This window comes from Carassius auratus, chromosome 27 (assembly GCF_003368295.1).
Source record: "Carassius auratus strain Wakin chromosome 27, ASM336829v1, whole genome shotgun sequence".
Taxonomy (NCBI): Eukaryota; Metazoa; Chordata; class Actinopteri; order Cypriniformes; family Cyprinidae; genus Carassius; species Carassius auratus.
The window spans coordinates 28,871,778-28,888,789 of NC_039269.1; the positions used below are offsets into that span (position 1 = coordinate 28,871,778).

The 17,012-nt window shown below is 39.7% G+C and overlaps 1 protein-coding gene across 3 annotated transcripts in view; it reads right to left on the reverse strand.

The window, feature by feature from the left end:
* Positions 1-2,323: 2,323 nt before the first annotated feature.
* Positions 2,324-17,012, reverse strand: part of dsg2l (desmoglein 2 like) — a 40,179-nt gene continuing 25,490 nt past the window's right edge. Inside the window, exons 8-15 of one of the 3 annotated variants that reach the window (XM_026207046.1) lie at positions 16,013-16,278; positions 15,783-15,925; positions 9,837-10,058; positions 8,505-8,726; positions 8,213-8,340; positions 5,625-5,909; positions 3,549-4,202; positions 2,324-3,476 (exon numbers count right to left, since the gene is read on the reverse strand). In XM_026207046.1, coding sequence (XP_026062831.1) covers positions 3,048-3,476; positions 3,549-4,202; positions 5,625-5,909; positions 8,213-8,340; positions 8,505-8,726; positions 9,837-10,058; positions 15,783-15,925; positions 16,013-16,278 — 2,349 coding nt within the window. In that variant the 3' untranslated portion in view covers positions 2,324-3,047. Of the gene's footprint in view, positions 4,203-5,624; positions 5,910-8,212; positions 8,341-8,504; positions 8,727-9,836; positions 10,059-15,782; positions 15,926-16,012; positions 16,279-17,012 lie in introns of all 3 variants that reach the window. The other 2 variants (XM_026207047.1, XM_026207045.1) reach the window with 2 other exon arrangements.

Here is a 17,012-nt window from a genome sequence, read left to right on the forward strand (position 1 = left end):
TTTTATCATGCATGGGTTTTAATGCAACATCCAGATTAAAATATAAAAATCTAGTATACTGAACTCACCTTGTTCATTTATTGCTGTTCTTGCCTCGTTTGCCGTTGTGAGACTCGGAAGAGTCATGCATCAGTTAGAGATGTTTCAGATCTTCATATATTTATTTTTTGTGATATTATTTTCAAGTTAATGATGATTTCATGTTTTTCTCTTGAGATTTAGCTTCATGTGAAGACAAACCTTGTTCGTTTATAGTCACAAAAAGAACTAAACTGTAAAAAATGTCTTGTTTCCAGCCAAATTAATAGTAATTCAGCCAAAAAATCTAGCAAAATAATCAGCCAATGGGGTAAGAAAAATAATCTTATTTTAAACAGAAAACAAGTTTATTGTGCTTAACCCACTGGCAGATCATTTCATGATTTCATGTTTTTCTCTTGAGATTTAGCTTCATGTGAAGACAAACCTTTTGCTTGTTCTGAGCCAAAACTCAATTTTGACTTGTTTTTTCTCTCCTGAAAACAAGACCATAATAACATGAATAGCTTGTGTTTTATAAATGATGATATATGATTTTTTTTTAAATAAAATTTCACAGATGTACATAAGCTGACTCATAATCACTGCTTTCTGACTTTGTTCACTGCTTTTGCCATCCGTGCCAAAGCCTCTCAAATACAGCTGAAAAGCCAGATTGAAGTGTTTTGTAGTTATCGGTCACATATTGCTTGTCAACTTCGTACATATGTTGATGTAATTGCATCCATATCGGTGAAAAAATCTGTGTAGTTGCTATCCAAGAATAAATGTTAGCTTCGTCCTAGCTTTAGCTAGTTTATATATTCAAAATAAAAACTTATAGTAAACTATTTGAAATCAAGATGGAATGGAAAAACTCTTGTTCTTGACACTGTTCTTTATTTATTATTTTCTGCTGTGGAAGCATCAATCGATACAGTGTTTTGATCTGACGGTATAATTACTATACCTCAGTGATAAAATACAGTAAGCTGAAAGGCTCCCTTAAACATTATTTGAACTAAAGGATATTTACAGTAGACTATTAGTTAACCAAAAACAGCTCATCAACAGCTTTAATAAAGAAGTCCAATCTGGGTGATTTAGATCCATATAAAACATTCTGATGTTATCTGTGCAGGAGTTCATCGAATGATGATCATTATACAGCCTTTATGTGCTGGTTAACAATCAAAAATGTACATTTATTCAGTTAACAGATACTTTTACACAAAGTAACTTACAAATGAGAAAAAACAACAACTTCACACTTCATAAAAAATAAAAAAAATAGCTAAAAATATATGCAATGTCAAATGTTTAAACAAGAGAAGCACAGCTAAGAAGTAATGTAAATGCAAAACAGAAGAGAGACAAAAATATTTAAAAAAATCATTTATATATATGATTTTATAAATTTTATATATTTTTGTTTTTCTGCTAATAAGCATTTATGTATGGTTATGGATCAACTGCTCGTACAGGAGGTGTGTGTGAAGGCTCAGAAGGTTTGTTGTTGAAGGCTCAAAACTCATTCCACCACAGTGGGAGTGTAAATTTTCTAGTAAGTGACATTAAATCTGGTCGATCAGTACACTGACCCCAGAGAGCCTGTTAGGTGTTGATCCAGAAACAGTCCAGAATGCAAGCGTCAGAGTCTTGAATTTGTTAAGGGAAGATATAGAAAACCAATGGAGAGAAACCACTGCTGAGACTTTATTGTAAGGAAGGGCTTGAATAAAATCTTTATAGGTCAAGAGCAAGTAGAGGTGGATGGAATCATTAATCTTAGGTCGATTATGACTTTACAAGACGGCTTACTAGGGATGCACCGATATATCGGCCAATAATCGGTATCGGTAAACAAAAGCCTTCTGTTTTCTGTTTTGGAGGGATGAACACTGTTAAATTATACCATAGTTATGTAAAAATGTGTGAATATTTTACTATAGGTTAGGGGTGGATCATTTTATTAGATGTAGTTTGTAACAATATACTTCTATACTGTACTTAAATACTATAATGAATGAAATAGACTTCTTCATGGCTAGTGTTTGCATATATTTAATTTCATTGTTTAACTTACTTGTTCTACAGATCTGTGTACTAATGTTAAAGCTACTGTTTTTGACAAAGTTGATAACGTTTCTGACAGATAATTTCATGTTTTGTGTGTTTGCCTAACCGAATGTGCAATCCTGTCAGCAATAACCTGTCCGTGTTTTTTTATTTTTATTATTGCTGTCAGATTAAGTGCCGCTGATCCAGTGTTTCCAGATATTGCTATAAAAACAAATAAAAAAAATTATAATAATAAACCTAAATTATTTCAAATCCTTTGCAAATAAAATAAGATAAAGATATCGCTGACCCTAAACTGAAACTTCACACTTTACTAACTTTCTAAAAGTCAAATTGAGTGGAAAATAATTTTCTCTGAATACTCCTTCACTCGAGCAGCATCTTGCAGCGATCATTTTCATACCGCGGATGCTAAACATAGCATTTCTATTGTTAATTATGTATGTATGTCTGAATAAATCTGTCATGATAAGTTTTTTTTTTTTTTTTTTACAAAAACGAACTAATGTGCAATTGAGTTGTATAGAAACATTTAAATATTAATTTGATTGTATCTGAAAATAAACAGCAGTTGAATAAAACATTTCAGGTTTTTTTGTAAATTTTAACGTTTTATATTATAGCAATGTGCCAAATGAGAGGCGGCTAGACATTTTTTCATTTGTTATAATACATTGCTTAAGGTCTTGAGGTGAGCAATTTGGCAAAGAATATTCTGAACCACCCCTTTAATTTGCTGTAAGCAAAAAACTGAGAGGAGGAGCATTAAAAAACTCCCCCTCCATTAAATATTCAGTTGTAAATATTATGTCGCAATACTAAGGAAAGTCAGCAGCAACTTCCAGTTGACCTGGACTTTAATAAAACCATGGTATGGGTACTGGCAGATGTTATTCTGAATAATCGGTTATCGGTTGAGAAATGTTGTATCGGTGCATCCCAAGTGCTTACAGGCTTTGAGGAACCCTCATTTCCAACGAAGCATAAACATCGGTCTCTCTGCCCGCTCCAGCCATCACCCTTCTACCTGGATGAACCGCCCGTCTAACCTCGTGAACCTCAGTGGACTGCATTATTTCAGTGTTAACCATCTGGGTGGATGGATGCATTGCCCGTTTAACTCCTTGAGCCTCCATAGACTGCATTATTTCAGTGTTAACCATCTGGGTGGATGGATGCATTGCCCGTTTAACCCCTTGAGCCTCCATAGACTGCATTATTTCAGTGTTAACCATCTGGGTGGATGGATGCATTGCCCGTTTAACCCCTTGAGCCTCCATAGACTGCATTATTTCAGTGTTAACCATATGGGTGGATGGATGCAATGCCCGTTTAACCCCTTGAGCCTCCATAGACTGCATTATTTCAGTGTTAACCATCTGGGTGGATGGATGCAGTGCACGTTTAATCCCTTGAGCCTCCATGGACTGCATTATTTCAGTGTTAACCATATGCATCGCTCCTTGAGTTTGCAAAGCCACTTTTGGTGGCTGCTTTTCAACAAGAACTACACTCTGGTAGTGCTGTGTTTCACGTTTGGCAGAAGCACCAGAGCCTTTCTTCTCCTCCATCAGCAGGTTCTCCTGAAGGCCTAGGACTGGGCCGGACGTCACCAGCAGAGTAGGCTGGGCTTCCATCACATAAATGGGGGAGGCAGGCGCATAGTAAAATGCAGGCTGCTGGACTAACAGGGTTTGGTTAGGCACCACAACTTTATCTTGGACATAGACTCCTGTTGAAGACATACTGCTGGTCTGCTGCGCTCCTGAGGTGTGAATGATGGCGGATGAGGTCGCTTTCTCCTGAGACTGTAAATTACTAACTGACTCTTGTATGTTAACATCTTTGTGTGTGGTTGGGAAGACTGGTTTTGAGGTCACAGGGACGTTCGTGCTGATTTTAGTCTCTATTTTAGAACCTCTACAGATTTCAGCCAGGGTTCTGAAATTTAGATCAAGGTCATCAAGAAAAGCTAAGTCGTTGTCTTCGTGTAAGAGATCGCAGATGTCCTCAAATGAGCCCTTGTATGATTCCTGACCCTCGTAGTTGTAGATCTTTAGACTGTCTCCCGTGTCTTGCTTCTTAGTCAAATTACTTACTTTCTGTAGTATCACAGGAAAGAATGTTCCATTTATTGATACAGAAACCCTTCACCCATTCATATACACCAGTGACCCAAAAATACATTTCTACATTTTTTAGAAAATATTTCTAACCGTACATACTGCATTATGGAATTTTCGATTTATTTGACCAGGTTTTTTTTTTTTTTTTTTCTGTCTGGTCTTTAATCCTCATAATGTATTTAAAATCTGTATGCTATTTTCATATTAAGTTTCTGCTTGGACCTGAAGAATCGCTAAAAATAATTTATAAAACAGTCATAGTATTTTCCAACTAAAACCATATTGTATCTGATTAGCAACTTCCAATTGATAAGTGAATGTGAAAAAAAAAATCAGTTTTGAATATTGCCATGTTATTACTGCATATACCTATATATAATTGTATGAAATTTATACAAACTAATCTAAACATCATTATGTATGTTATATATGTTATACAGTCTTATCGTGGATTGGAATGAATTACATTTTGTTAAATTTTCTGAATTTATAATTAGCATTACTCAAAAACAGTCTAAAACAAATAAATTGTACATTTTTATAACAAAATAAATTAATTTGGTAAAACTTTAGTAGAGGGTCCAATTCACACTAATAACTAGTTGCTTATTAGCATGTCTATTATTAACATATTGGCTGTTTATTAGTGCTTATAAAGTACATATAATGCATAACATCCATAATCCTACCCAATACCCTAAACTTAACAATACCTTATAAACTATTAATAAGCAGCAAATAAGGCATTAATTGAGGCAAAAGTCATAGTTAATGGTTAGTTAATAGTGAGAATTGGACCCTAAAATAAAGTGTGACCATAAATTTTACTTGCATAAACTTTTACATTCAGATAAAAACAATCATACATTGTTCATTCCGCAATGCTTCATCAATGCGCATAAATACTCATTTACATATGCATGCATGCATATTCAAAAATTCAGTTCCAAAAGTGTGTGAGATATGGGGTAAAATATGTTTTACACTAACATACCTTCATACATAATTTTACAAAAAGTATTTTTGACACCAATGGTGCTCCATACATACCTGGGTCCAAAATGACTGGAATATGGAACTTCTGGTGAAACTTTTGTATTTATTTTTTTGTGAATGGTTGTATCTTTTAAAATTAATTTTTGATGTATGACTTAGAATTTATTGTGTATATCTTCCAGGTCAAAATGAACTCAAATGCATTATGAGGGTTAAAGCTTTCTGTTCTGGTGCTCTTTCATGGCATGCTATGCAAAATATGCATTTAGTATTTGGAGTCTTCCATATGCATTTTGCAATACTAATGTTGAAACATAGTCGATTAGTTTATTTTGATTATATGATTAATTGTTAGTTTACATTTAGTTATGAATACTTATGTGGTGTAAAACTGATACTTACTTGAGAGTAGTAGTTGCCTAAGAAACCATCAGACAGTGCAAGCCCGTCAAACATGTAGTCTTCAAATCTGCTGTGTTCTTCTTTTCTTATTCCACACACGTACCGCCCATCCGTCTGGTGATGGTATGCACTGTCACGCTGGTCATAGAACGAGGTCCAGTGTGAGCCTTCTGCTCCACATCCACCATCCTTTACTCCACCCCATGTCTGAGCTCCTCCTACTGCACCCACATTACCGCGATTGTGTTCCTCCACCTCCTTTGAAATCTTTAAGAGAGCCATTTCCTGGGGGACAGAATACAGCATGCTTTTATATCTGCAGGATCGTAGACTAATTTCCTAGTTACATGCCAAATATGAGTAATCATCTTTAGCAAGAAAATAATTTTAGCAAATTACTTCAACTTTATAAGCAACTGCAACACAATACTATTATTGTTCAGCATAAGAATTATGGATATGGATATGAGCAATATGTATAATAGAAATGAAAGACAATAAACCTACTACTGTCTACAAAAAAAAAAAAGAAAAGAAATCAAGACTAGACCATCACAACCAAAAACCGCATTAATGATATTTTTGTTTATTCCTTCCAGAACAGCATCTGGTAACAAGTGCAATAATCCTTACTTAAAGCCACCAAAATGGAAGAAAATCTGCACATCAAAAGATCATCTATGGAGGTAACCAAAGCAAACTCTTGTTTCTTGAGCACATTTTTTATCCCTCAATAGATTTAGATCACCCAAAGAAATTTTTGTTTTGATTGAAGTCTCTGAACATAGACATTTGGTTAATTTCCCTTGAACCTCAACAGATTTCAGCAGAAAAATACTTACAGAAATTTGCTTTAAATTTTTAAATAAAGACTATTTGTATAATTTTAAAGAGTGTTGCCAACGTATCAACTTTGTAGCTAGATTAAGCGACTTTTCACAACCGTTTTTTTTAATTTATTAAATGCCTAGTGTCAAATCTTTAGGGTTTGCCCAAACCTTATTTAGTATCTGAGACTCGCTGGTACTGTCGGTATGGGTAAATGTGGTTTGAAGGACAGTGAAAAGATTGGTAATGGAAAAAAAAGACTGATTTGGAAAAGAAAAATAATAATAATAATAAAGCAGCATTAAACTTTAATTGTTTTGATACTTGAAAACCCATTTTCGTCTTTGTCCCATAAATAAATAAATAGCCTATAGGCACGTGTGTAATAACAGATGTAGCAGTTTTTGATCTTGACAATAGAGATTTCTCCTTCACTCTCTATTCGTCTAACACAAACATGCACAAGAAGTGTAAACAAAATATGATAAATAATAAATGACTAGAATAAATAATAAACAACCGCAATTAACAGAGTCCAAGTTTAGAGTTTAGAACACAAATGCTGTTGATTCTGTTCAATATAAAACATCAGGTAAAAAGTTTAGAAATGTTCAGTAACATTGGAGATATTTGATATGTTGCTTGTGTTGTTTTGATGTTGTAGTGACAAGATACAGGTGAATTAGTCATTATGGGCCACATCCGAAGACAAACAAACAAAAAATCTTCTTATAAAGTGTTAAATTCATCCAAATCTCATAGAAATGTATTGTTGTAGGCATTCCTAGATGACACACACCAAAATACCAAAAATTTGATTTGGGGGAACTGAAATATTCAGAGGAAAAATTAATTTATATTCTTCCCTGTACAGTTCAAAAGAACTTTCAAACTTTAAATTAGTGCTAACGTGTCCGATTATCACAAAATTTGGTACACAGCGTAATGTACACGTTCTAGTTATCCACCACACTTCATATTGACCAGCTATTATAAATTCAAAAGTTGAGACACTTTAGTCTCTAAACATTAACTTTTAGACTGTTGCTCTACAAAAACACTAAAAGCACACAACAGGCAATGCTGAAAGAAGAAAGAAAAGGCCTCTGGAAGATGTGACATGTCATACAATATCTGATTCTGAACTTCCCAAATCCGTCTCTGTTCAAATTCTGCCTTGTATGGAGGGAGAGAGAGGCAGTGGTCTACCAGTAAAAATGATACAAATTTAGGACCAAAAGTTTTTCAGATCAAGTCTGGGGAAAAAAGTTCAGAAAAAGTTCAAGTATGTATGAAGGATGCTCAGGAGACTACAGACAGTCATTAAGGCTAAGAGTTTTCCGACTAAGTATTGATAGTTGTGTAGTGTGCTGTATGAATATTTTTTGGATAATAGTAATCCATTACATACCATTCTATCAAAGTTATCTAACATTATCAAGATTAATTTGTTCTGACACAGTTTAACTACAAGTTCTTGTCATTTTATTACCATCTTCTAAACTATAGAGAAACTGTGATAATGTAAAATGTTGAAGGTGTCTGAATAAATTTTGGTTTGACTGTCTATATAATAAATTAAGTTAACCAGCTAAGATTATACATACTCTTTTGGTTTCTGTATCCAATATTTGAAAAATTTACAAATGCAATGAAAATATTGGTATCGGTACTCTGTATCGACAAGTACCAAAAATATCGGTAATCGGTATCGGGCGAGTACTGGGAAAAGTGGTATTGGTGCATCCCTAGTCACATACCTGGTCATCCCCCTGTCCTTCAGTGTTATATGTGATAAGATGCTCTCTAGTATCAAACGGCATGGTCTTGAAATCTCCAGCAGCTCCTGCGCCTCCACAAAGACAGAAGAGCAGCAGAAGTGGCACCACTGCAAACACAGTCAACATCAGTCATCAGTCTTCATTCTTCCACAACCGCACACAACACATTCATATAGAGACATGCAACAGCAGCTCACAAAAAAATCTAATACACTAACATGTGTTACTTGTAATATGTAGAAAGAAAGAGAGCTTGGGTGTTTGCACTCACACAGGAGCAGCAGCAGTCCCAGCAGCATCAGAAGAACACCAGACGCTGTAAACGTGGAGACGATCTTTTTGGGCAGGCAAACTTTAGCTGCGTTACACTTGCAGACGTCGATCTGAAGCTCCTGACCAGCACAGATGTTCCCCTGCTGGTCCCACACGTCCACAAACACATGGTACATGCCAGGCCACAGTGTCTTCTGAGACCTGAATATCGCTGTAGTGTCTGAAAATATGATTTTAAAGAAGATTGGCACATGATGAATGACATTACATAAATCCAATATTAAAATCAAATCTAACATTTTTTTCTAAATTGTAAAAAATGTCAAGGTGAATCAACCTGCTGTAGTAACTTATATTAATGTTACCTTCTTAGGCCCTATTTGTGAGATGGGCTAATGTGATAATTACCAGAGCCTGTAATACTGTCTAAAACTGTGCATTCTTGTGCTCAAAGATTACTGTATTTCACTTTCAATAAAACATCATAAAAAAGTAAACTCAGGCTGGTAAGTAATCTAAACAGTTAATGCTCAACCTGTCAGACCTTCCAATATCTGTGTCTCAACTGCTCCAATTGATTAGACCAGAGGTTGGTAAAAGAAAATGAAATGAGAGGTATAAATATATAGTAAAGCATTAATATATGAGTATGTTATAGCAAAATGCATTAGAATGGTATTCTTATGCACCCTGGATGCCTCCATCGATGGGACTGGATGCTGAATCCAGTTACTTATTCACTAGTCTTTAACATGCTTCTGAAGTTAACATGCTATAAAAAATGCATGAAAATACTATTTTTAACCTTTATATGAAAACATATATTTTCCCAAACAAGTAAAAAAATAAACCTTTGAGGTCGATATCTCCAAAAATCGCGGTTATTATTATTATTATTGTTAAATAAGTGTTTAATCTGCATTTGAATCCCTTTTCCTCTTATGTCTGAGTTCGACTGGCTTTACAGTAGTTACTTACTGATGCTTTTTTATTGCATCTAAATGCAACTCTTACGTGACCCTTCCTTCATGCATCGGTATCTACAGGATCATTCTCATGAAGGGATTATGACGTGCTGCATCTCGGTTTACAAGCTCAAATCTCTAGCATATTTTTATGGATCCTTGAGCTTCAAATACGGGACAAAACATTTCCCATACATGAGCCAAGGATGAATTCCAGTTATGTTTATTTCAAGTCTGCATTTCTCAGTTATTCTCTAATATCCCATGGACATGACATATAATAACATCCCCATGAGTTCATATATCTCGGCTTTAACAGTCTATGACGTTCCACAAGTGAATACGATGTGGCCACCATTAATTACCATTGAGAGGCTCGATGCTCCAGGACTCCTTTGTGCTTGTGGTGTCCACTTTGAAACCAAAGGGTGCTCCATTGGGGAACTGATCTCTGTCCACAGCTGTGACATAAATCACGTGGTCCTCAAAGCACAGCGTTTGAGACTGACGGATCAGCACGGGACAGTGGTCATTAAAGTCTTTTACTTGAATGGCAATGGTTCCTGTTGCAGTTTTTGCTGGGACATCTGTAACAGAAATTGCAGCACATGAAACCATACATTTTTAAAACTCTTTTGCTTTTTTTTTAATAAGTGCTTTTAATAATATTTTATATTACTTTTGGCCTAACTCATTTATCACAGAGACTTGAATGTGCTTATTGTGTACCATATTTATAAAAAAATAACAACAAAACTGATATAAATATATATAAATAAAATATGTGACCCATGACCAGAAAAACAGTCATAAGGGCAATTTTATTTTTTGGAAAATTAGATTTATATGTCATCTAAAATCTGAATAAACCCGCTTTCCATTGATGCATCATTTGTTATGATTGGACAATATTTGTCTCAGATACAACTATTTGAAAATCTGGAATCTGAGGGAGCAGAAATATCTAAATATTGAAAAAAATCATCTTTAAAATTGTTCAAATGAAATTCTTAGTAATGCATATTATTAATCAAACATTTCGTTTTGATATATTTATGGTAAGAAATTTACTAAATATCTTCATGGAACATGATCTTTACTTAATATCCTTATGACTTTTGGCATGAAAGAAAAATGTGTAATTTTCACCCATACACTGTATTGTTGTCACGGTTGGTAAACCGTGATCTCGGGTTGTTTACACTTTGTGGTGAATTCTGTGTGTTCTGCGTCTGCACTGATTAGTTGTGGGTGTCTCCGTTAATTGTATCAGCAACAGCTGCCACTCATTACTCATCTCCTATATAATGGCTTGTCTCACGTCTTGTGTTTGTGAGATCGTTGTTTCATGTCGTTGTGTTACCCCCGTCTGGCTTTAGTGTTAGTTTGCGTTTGGATGTCTGTGTTTTTCCCTAGAACCTCATCCATTCTCCGCACGATCACTCAGCCACGGACACTTACCTTCGGCTCTATTCCCCGCAGTTCCTGTGCCACTCTCTCCTACTGCCTCACGCCGTCAAGACCCGGACTCCTCACCTACACTCCACTTCCGGCTGGATTTCTCACCTTCCACCGTCTCCCTGGAGTGTTATCGTCCCATCGTCTTTGTGTGTCATTGTTCTACTTGTCTTCATCCCATTAAATCCTGTTAACTCGCATTTGTTTCCGGACTGTCTTTCACCAGCCATCACAGAACGATCTCACCCACATGGAAGCAGCGAGCACCAACACCCTCACCGATTTCATGCACCATAGCGTCAAGAGAATGGATCAGCAGCAGGAGAGCATCTCGAACACCGGACGCGCTGTCCAAGCGCTGGTGGCACAGGTGTCCGAGCTCACCCAGCAGATCCATCAGCTCACGTCTCCCACTGCGCCCATCGCCCCGCCTGCGCCGACCGTTCCCCTGGGGATTCCCCAGGACCACTTCCGGCCTGAGCCGCGACTTCCGGCACCGGAGAATTACGCTGGTGAGCCAACTTATTGCAGAACATTTCTTAACAAGTGCAGGTTTAATCGCCTGGGCCGTCAACACAGTCCCTCCAAACAACCCTTCTCTTCCGGTAGGGGGCGCTTGAGTCGAGAGAACACGGTCGGTTCTGTCGACGATCACGAGCCCATGCAGGTGGGTCGAGCTCGGCTATCCCGGAGGGAGAGGGAACGGCGGAGGTCCCAAGGACTATGTTTGTACTGTGGAGGCGCTAATCATAACAACTACTCTTGCCCGGTAAAAGAGTCAGCCCGATAGTAAACCTGAGGCTACTATCGGGTGGGATCTCCGCCGAGAAGTCCTCACCCACATCATCGACCCTCCTTCCGGTGAAACTGCGGTGGAGGAATCAACATCATGAATGCCAAGCTCTCCTGGACTCCGGAACCGAAGGTAATTTCATTGATTCTTCACTTGCACATCACCTGAACATTCCTGTCCTTCCTGTGTCTCTCCCCATCCATGTCACCGCACTCAACGGCCAGGAACTGCCTCCTGTCACCCATCATACTGAACCCATCACACTCATCACATCCGGCAATCATCAAGAAACCATATCCTTTTTTCTCATGGACTCCCCTGTTGCTCCCATTGTTTTAGGTCACCCCTGGTTGTCCAAACATAATCCACGAGTGGAATGGGGTTCGAACACTATCACATTGTGGAGTGAAAGTTGTCATGAGTCTTGTTTGGTTTCTGCCTGTCCTGTTGTTCCTGTGTCTGTCTTTCAGAAGGAGACCATGGCGTTGCCAAACGTGCCCGTAGAGTATCTGGACCTGAAAGAAGTGTTCAGTAAGTCCCGGGCTGCTTCTCTTCCTCCGCATCGTCCCTATGACTGTGCCATAGACTTAGTGTCAGGTAAATCTCCGCCTAAAGGCAAGTTATACTCTCTTTCTATTCCTGAGAGGGAGGCCATGGAGAAATACATTTCTGATTCCCTAGACTCTGGATTCATCCGTCCTTCCTCATCTCCAGCGGGGGCGGGGTTCTTTTTTGTGGGTAAGAAGGATGGTTCTCTGCGACCTTGTATCGATTACCGGGAGCTGAACAACATTACTATTAAGAATACTTATCCATTACCACTCATGTCTTCAGCTTTCGAGAGGTTGCAGGGAGCATCGGTATTCACAAAATTGGATTTACGTAACGCTTATCATTTGGTCCGCATCAGGAAGGGTAATGAATGGAAAACTGCCTTTAATACCCCTAGAGGGCATTTTGAATATTTGGTTATGCCGTTCGGGCTTTCCAACTCGCCCGGGGTTTTCCAAGCACTCGTGAATTACGTGTTGAGAGATATGGTAGATCAGTTTATATATGTTTACCTGGATGACATACTGATTTTTTCTTCATCTCTCCAGGAACATGTCCAACATGTCAGACGAGTGCTCCAGAGGTTACTAGAGAATGGGTTTTTTGTCAAGGCGGAGAAGTGCGTATTCCATGCACAGTCGGTCCCCTTCCTAGGGTTTATCGTGTCGTCTGAGGGAATACGAATGGACCCTGACAAGGTAAAGGCTGTGATAGATTGGCCATCTCCAGATTCCCGTAAAGCCCTACAGCGGTTTCTGGGGTTCGCCAATTTCTATCGGCATTTTATTCGTAATTACAGCCAACTAGCCTCACCTCTGACAGCCTCGACCGCCCCCAGTACTCCGTTCAGGTGGTCTGACGCAGCTGAAACTGCGTTTTCCAACCTAAAGAGCCGCTTTGTTTCGGCTCCCATCCTTGTCGCCCCTGATCCCACACGGCAGTTCGTGGTGGAGGTCGACGCATCAGAGGTGGGGGTAGGAGCAGTGTTGTCCCAACGTGCTGCTTCAGACGATAAGGTCCACCCTTGCGCGTTTTTCTCTCATCGATTATCTCCTGCCGAACGTAATTATGACATTGGCAATAGAGAGTTGTTGGCGGTCAAATTAGCGTTGGAGGAGTGGCACCACTGGTTAGAGGGTTCAGGGGTTCCCTTTATTGTTTGGACCGATCATAAGAATTTAGAATACATTAGAACTGCTAAAAGACTCAATTCCAGGCAGGCTCGGTGGGCACTTTTTTTCGGTCGTTTTGATTTTACCCTATCGTACCGCCCTGGTTCCAAGAATGTTAAACCCGATTCTTTGTCACGTCTTTTTGATCCCTCCGCCCGTCCCGTTACTCCTGAGTGTATTTTGCCTGAGAGATTAGTTGTCTCAGCACTCGTATGGGAGGTCGAGTCGAAGGTCAAGACGGCCTTAGAAGGGGTAACGCCTCCGTCCGGTTGCCCACCGAACCGCTTATTTGTGCCGGAGGAGTTAAGGTCCGAAGTTGTCCGGTGGGGTCATTGTTCCAACATGGCTTGTCATCCAGGGATAAGTAGAACTAATGGGTTGGTTAGACAACGATTCTGGTGGCCACGTATGGCTCGCGACGTCCGCGATTTTGTTTTGGCTTGCTCAGTGTGTGCCAGTGGTAAGTCATCTAACCGACCTCCTGATGGGCTCCTTCAACCGCTGTCTGTCCCTTCGAGACCCTGGTCACATATCGCTCTAGATTTTGTTACCGCCCTCCCGCCCTCTAATGGCATGACAGTCGTTTTGACTGTAGTGGACCGGTTCTCGAAGGCGGCACATTTCATTCCCTTGCCCAAATTACCGACAGCCAAGGAGACAGCGGTTACTGTGTTAGATCACGTCTTTCGGCTTCATGGCCTCCCGGTAGACGTGGTCTCAGACAGGGGATCCCAGTTTATATCCAAATTTTGGAGAGAATTTTGCAAGTTATTAGGAGCGTCAGTTAGCTTGTCGTCGGGTTATCATCCCCAAAGCAACGGACAGTCTGAGCGAGCCAACCAAGATTTAGAGAGGACGTTGAGATGTTTGGTCTCCAAGAATCCTTCTTCCTGGAGTCAACAACTCTCTATGGTGGAGTACGCCCACAATTCGTTGCCAGTGTCAGCTACGGGCCTCTCTCCATTCCAGTGTAGTGTAGGGTACCAGCCACCAGCATTTCCCAGTCTGGAATCTGAAGTCACGGTCCCCTCCGCTCACGCGTTTGTCCAGAGGTGCCACCGCACCTGGACCAGAGCCCGTGAGACTCTGCTCCGGGTGAGGGAGCGCACTAAGGCCAAGGCCGATCGCCACCGGTCAAAGCCTCCCGTCTACGTCGTGGGTCAAAAAGTGTGGCTTTCTACCAGTAACATTCCATTGCGATCCGTTTCTAACAAATTAGCTCCCAAATTTATCGGCCCGTTCACTATCACCAAGATCATTAGTCCGGTGACAGTCCGCCTCAAACTACCTCTTGCGTACAAGAGGATACACCCCGCCTTTCATGTGTCCAAAATTAAACCCGTGTTTTATGCACGTATTAATCCGCCTACTCAGGTTCCCCCGCCGCCGCGTCTCGTAGAAGGGGAACCAGCATATTCGGTTAATCGTATTCTGGACTCGAGACGGAGGGGACGAGGATTCCAGTATCTGGTGGACTGGGAAGGTTACGGTCCGGAGGAGAGGAGTTGGGTACCTGCTAGGGACATATTGGATCACTCCCTTATTGATGAATTCAATCAGCAGGTAGGCCCTTCTGGGAACTCCAGGAGGAGTTCTTAGAGGGGGGGGGGGGGGGGGGGGGGGGTACTGTCACGGTTGGTAAACCGTGATCTCGGGTTGTTTACACCTTGTGGTGAATTCTGTGTGTTCTGCGTCTGCACTGATTAGTTGTGGGTGTCTCCGTTAATTGTATCAGCAACAGCTGCCACTCATTACTCATCTCCTATATAATGGCTTGTCTCACGTCTTGTGTTTGTGAGATCGTTGTTTCATGTCGTTGTGTTACCCCCGTCTGGCTTTAGTGTTAGTTTGCGTTTGGATGTCTGTGTTTTTCCCTAGAACCTCATCCACTCTCCGCACGATCACTCAGCCATGGACACTTACCTTCGGCTCTATTCCCCGCAGTTCCTGTGCCACTCTCTCCTGCTGCCTCACGCCACCAAGACCCGGACTTCCCACCTACACTCCACTTCAGGCTGGATTTCTCACCAACCACCGTCTCCCTGGAGTGTTATCGTCCCATCGTCTTTGTGTGTCATTGTTCTACTTGTCTTCATCCCATTAAATCCTGTTAACTCGCATTTGTTTCCGGACTGTCTTTCACCAGCCGTCACAATTGTTGGCTATTGCTACAGATATACCCCAGAGACTTAAGACAGCTTCTGTTGTATATAATATATAATCTAATTACACAAGTACTTAATTAGTGGAATTTTTGGAATCTGATTACATAAACCAGATTATACAGTATGTACTCAGTTACTACCAGCACTGCATATCACCACTGGCTCACTTACCATTAGTGATGCAGATTATCTCAGCGTAATATGTGCCATTGATCAGAAACCTGGACTCATAATCTGGTATTTTATTGAGTCTGATATCAGCCGTCCTCTCATCTATGATCAGCCAGTTGTCAACATCTTTTCCTTTTGCATATCTAAAATGAAAGAAATGAGTTGTTTTATTTCATCATCTGAAGAAAACCACATCCTTGAGCATGTTTGTAGAATTCCTGTAGTCTCACCTCACGTTAGTAGCAATTAGGAGCGTGTCGCTGTCTATTGCTGCGTAATTGGTAATGATTTTTTGTAAAATAGTGGTGGTGCTTTCTTCCGAGATGGTGATGACTTTGACGGTGGGTTTGAAGCGAGGGCCCTCAGGCTGGTTGACCACACTGACGTGGATGGTGTACGTCTTGCTCTCTGTTATGACTACTGAAGAGTGATACTGTGCCTTGTTAGCAACAGACACCTGCAGCTTGATTTCCTTCAGCTCTTCATAGTCCAGCTCCTGTAAAAGCAAACAAGAGATGAAAAGCAGGAAATGGGGGGGGGGGGTGCAGGAATGTAGCAGACTTTCCTAAACTTTTTTTTTAATGTTTTGAACAAAGGCGTGTTTCTTTTAATCCTCAAATGAAAGGCCCACTGCATTGATTGGGTAACATGTTCGCTTCTGAAATAATAAAACTCTGAACCACGATTGTGATTACAGTTTCTGAGATCAGTTAACTGTGATTTAATAATTGTAAAAAATGCAACAGGTTTAGGGCCAGATTTACTAAAAGCTTGTGCCAGCGCAAACCATCGCTTGGTGTTAAATTGGTACTGTTTGTGGGATTTACTGAAAAGACGTGGACGTTATTTTTGCACCTGACCTGCATTTGTAGAAGTTTCACTTTCAGATGCTAAATGTATGGAGGAGAGAATTCAAATGAATCACACAAAGCGAATTAACTAACGTTTGTGTACTTGTGTATTACTAGTATTTGCACCATTATATAATGCCCCACAAAAGCACGTCTTAAACTCTTTAGCATTTGAAAGGCTTGCAGTTATTGTTGTTGGGGGCAGTAAATCACACCCCAGGAATTTACACGCCTATGAATTTTGTTGATGAACATGAATATGTACGTCTACTGACAAACCATTGCAGCTTGAAAAACTAAACACTTTAAAACTTTAATCATCTGAAAGTGGAAGTTTATTGCAACACTTTATTTAATTGGAAAATGTTTATATTGATGT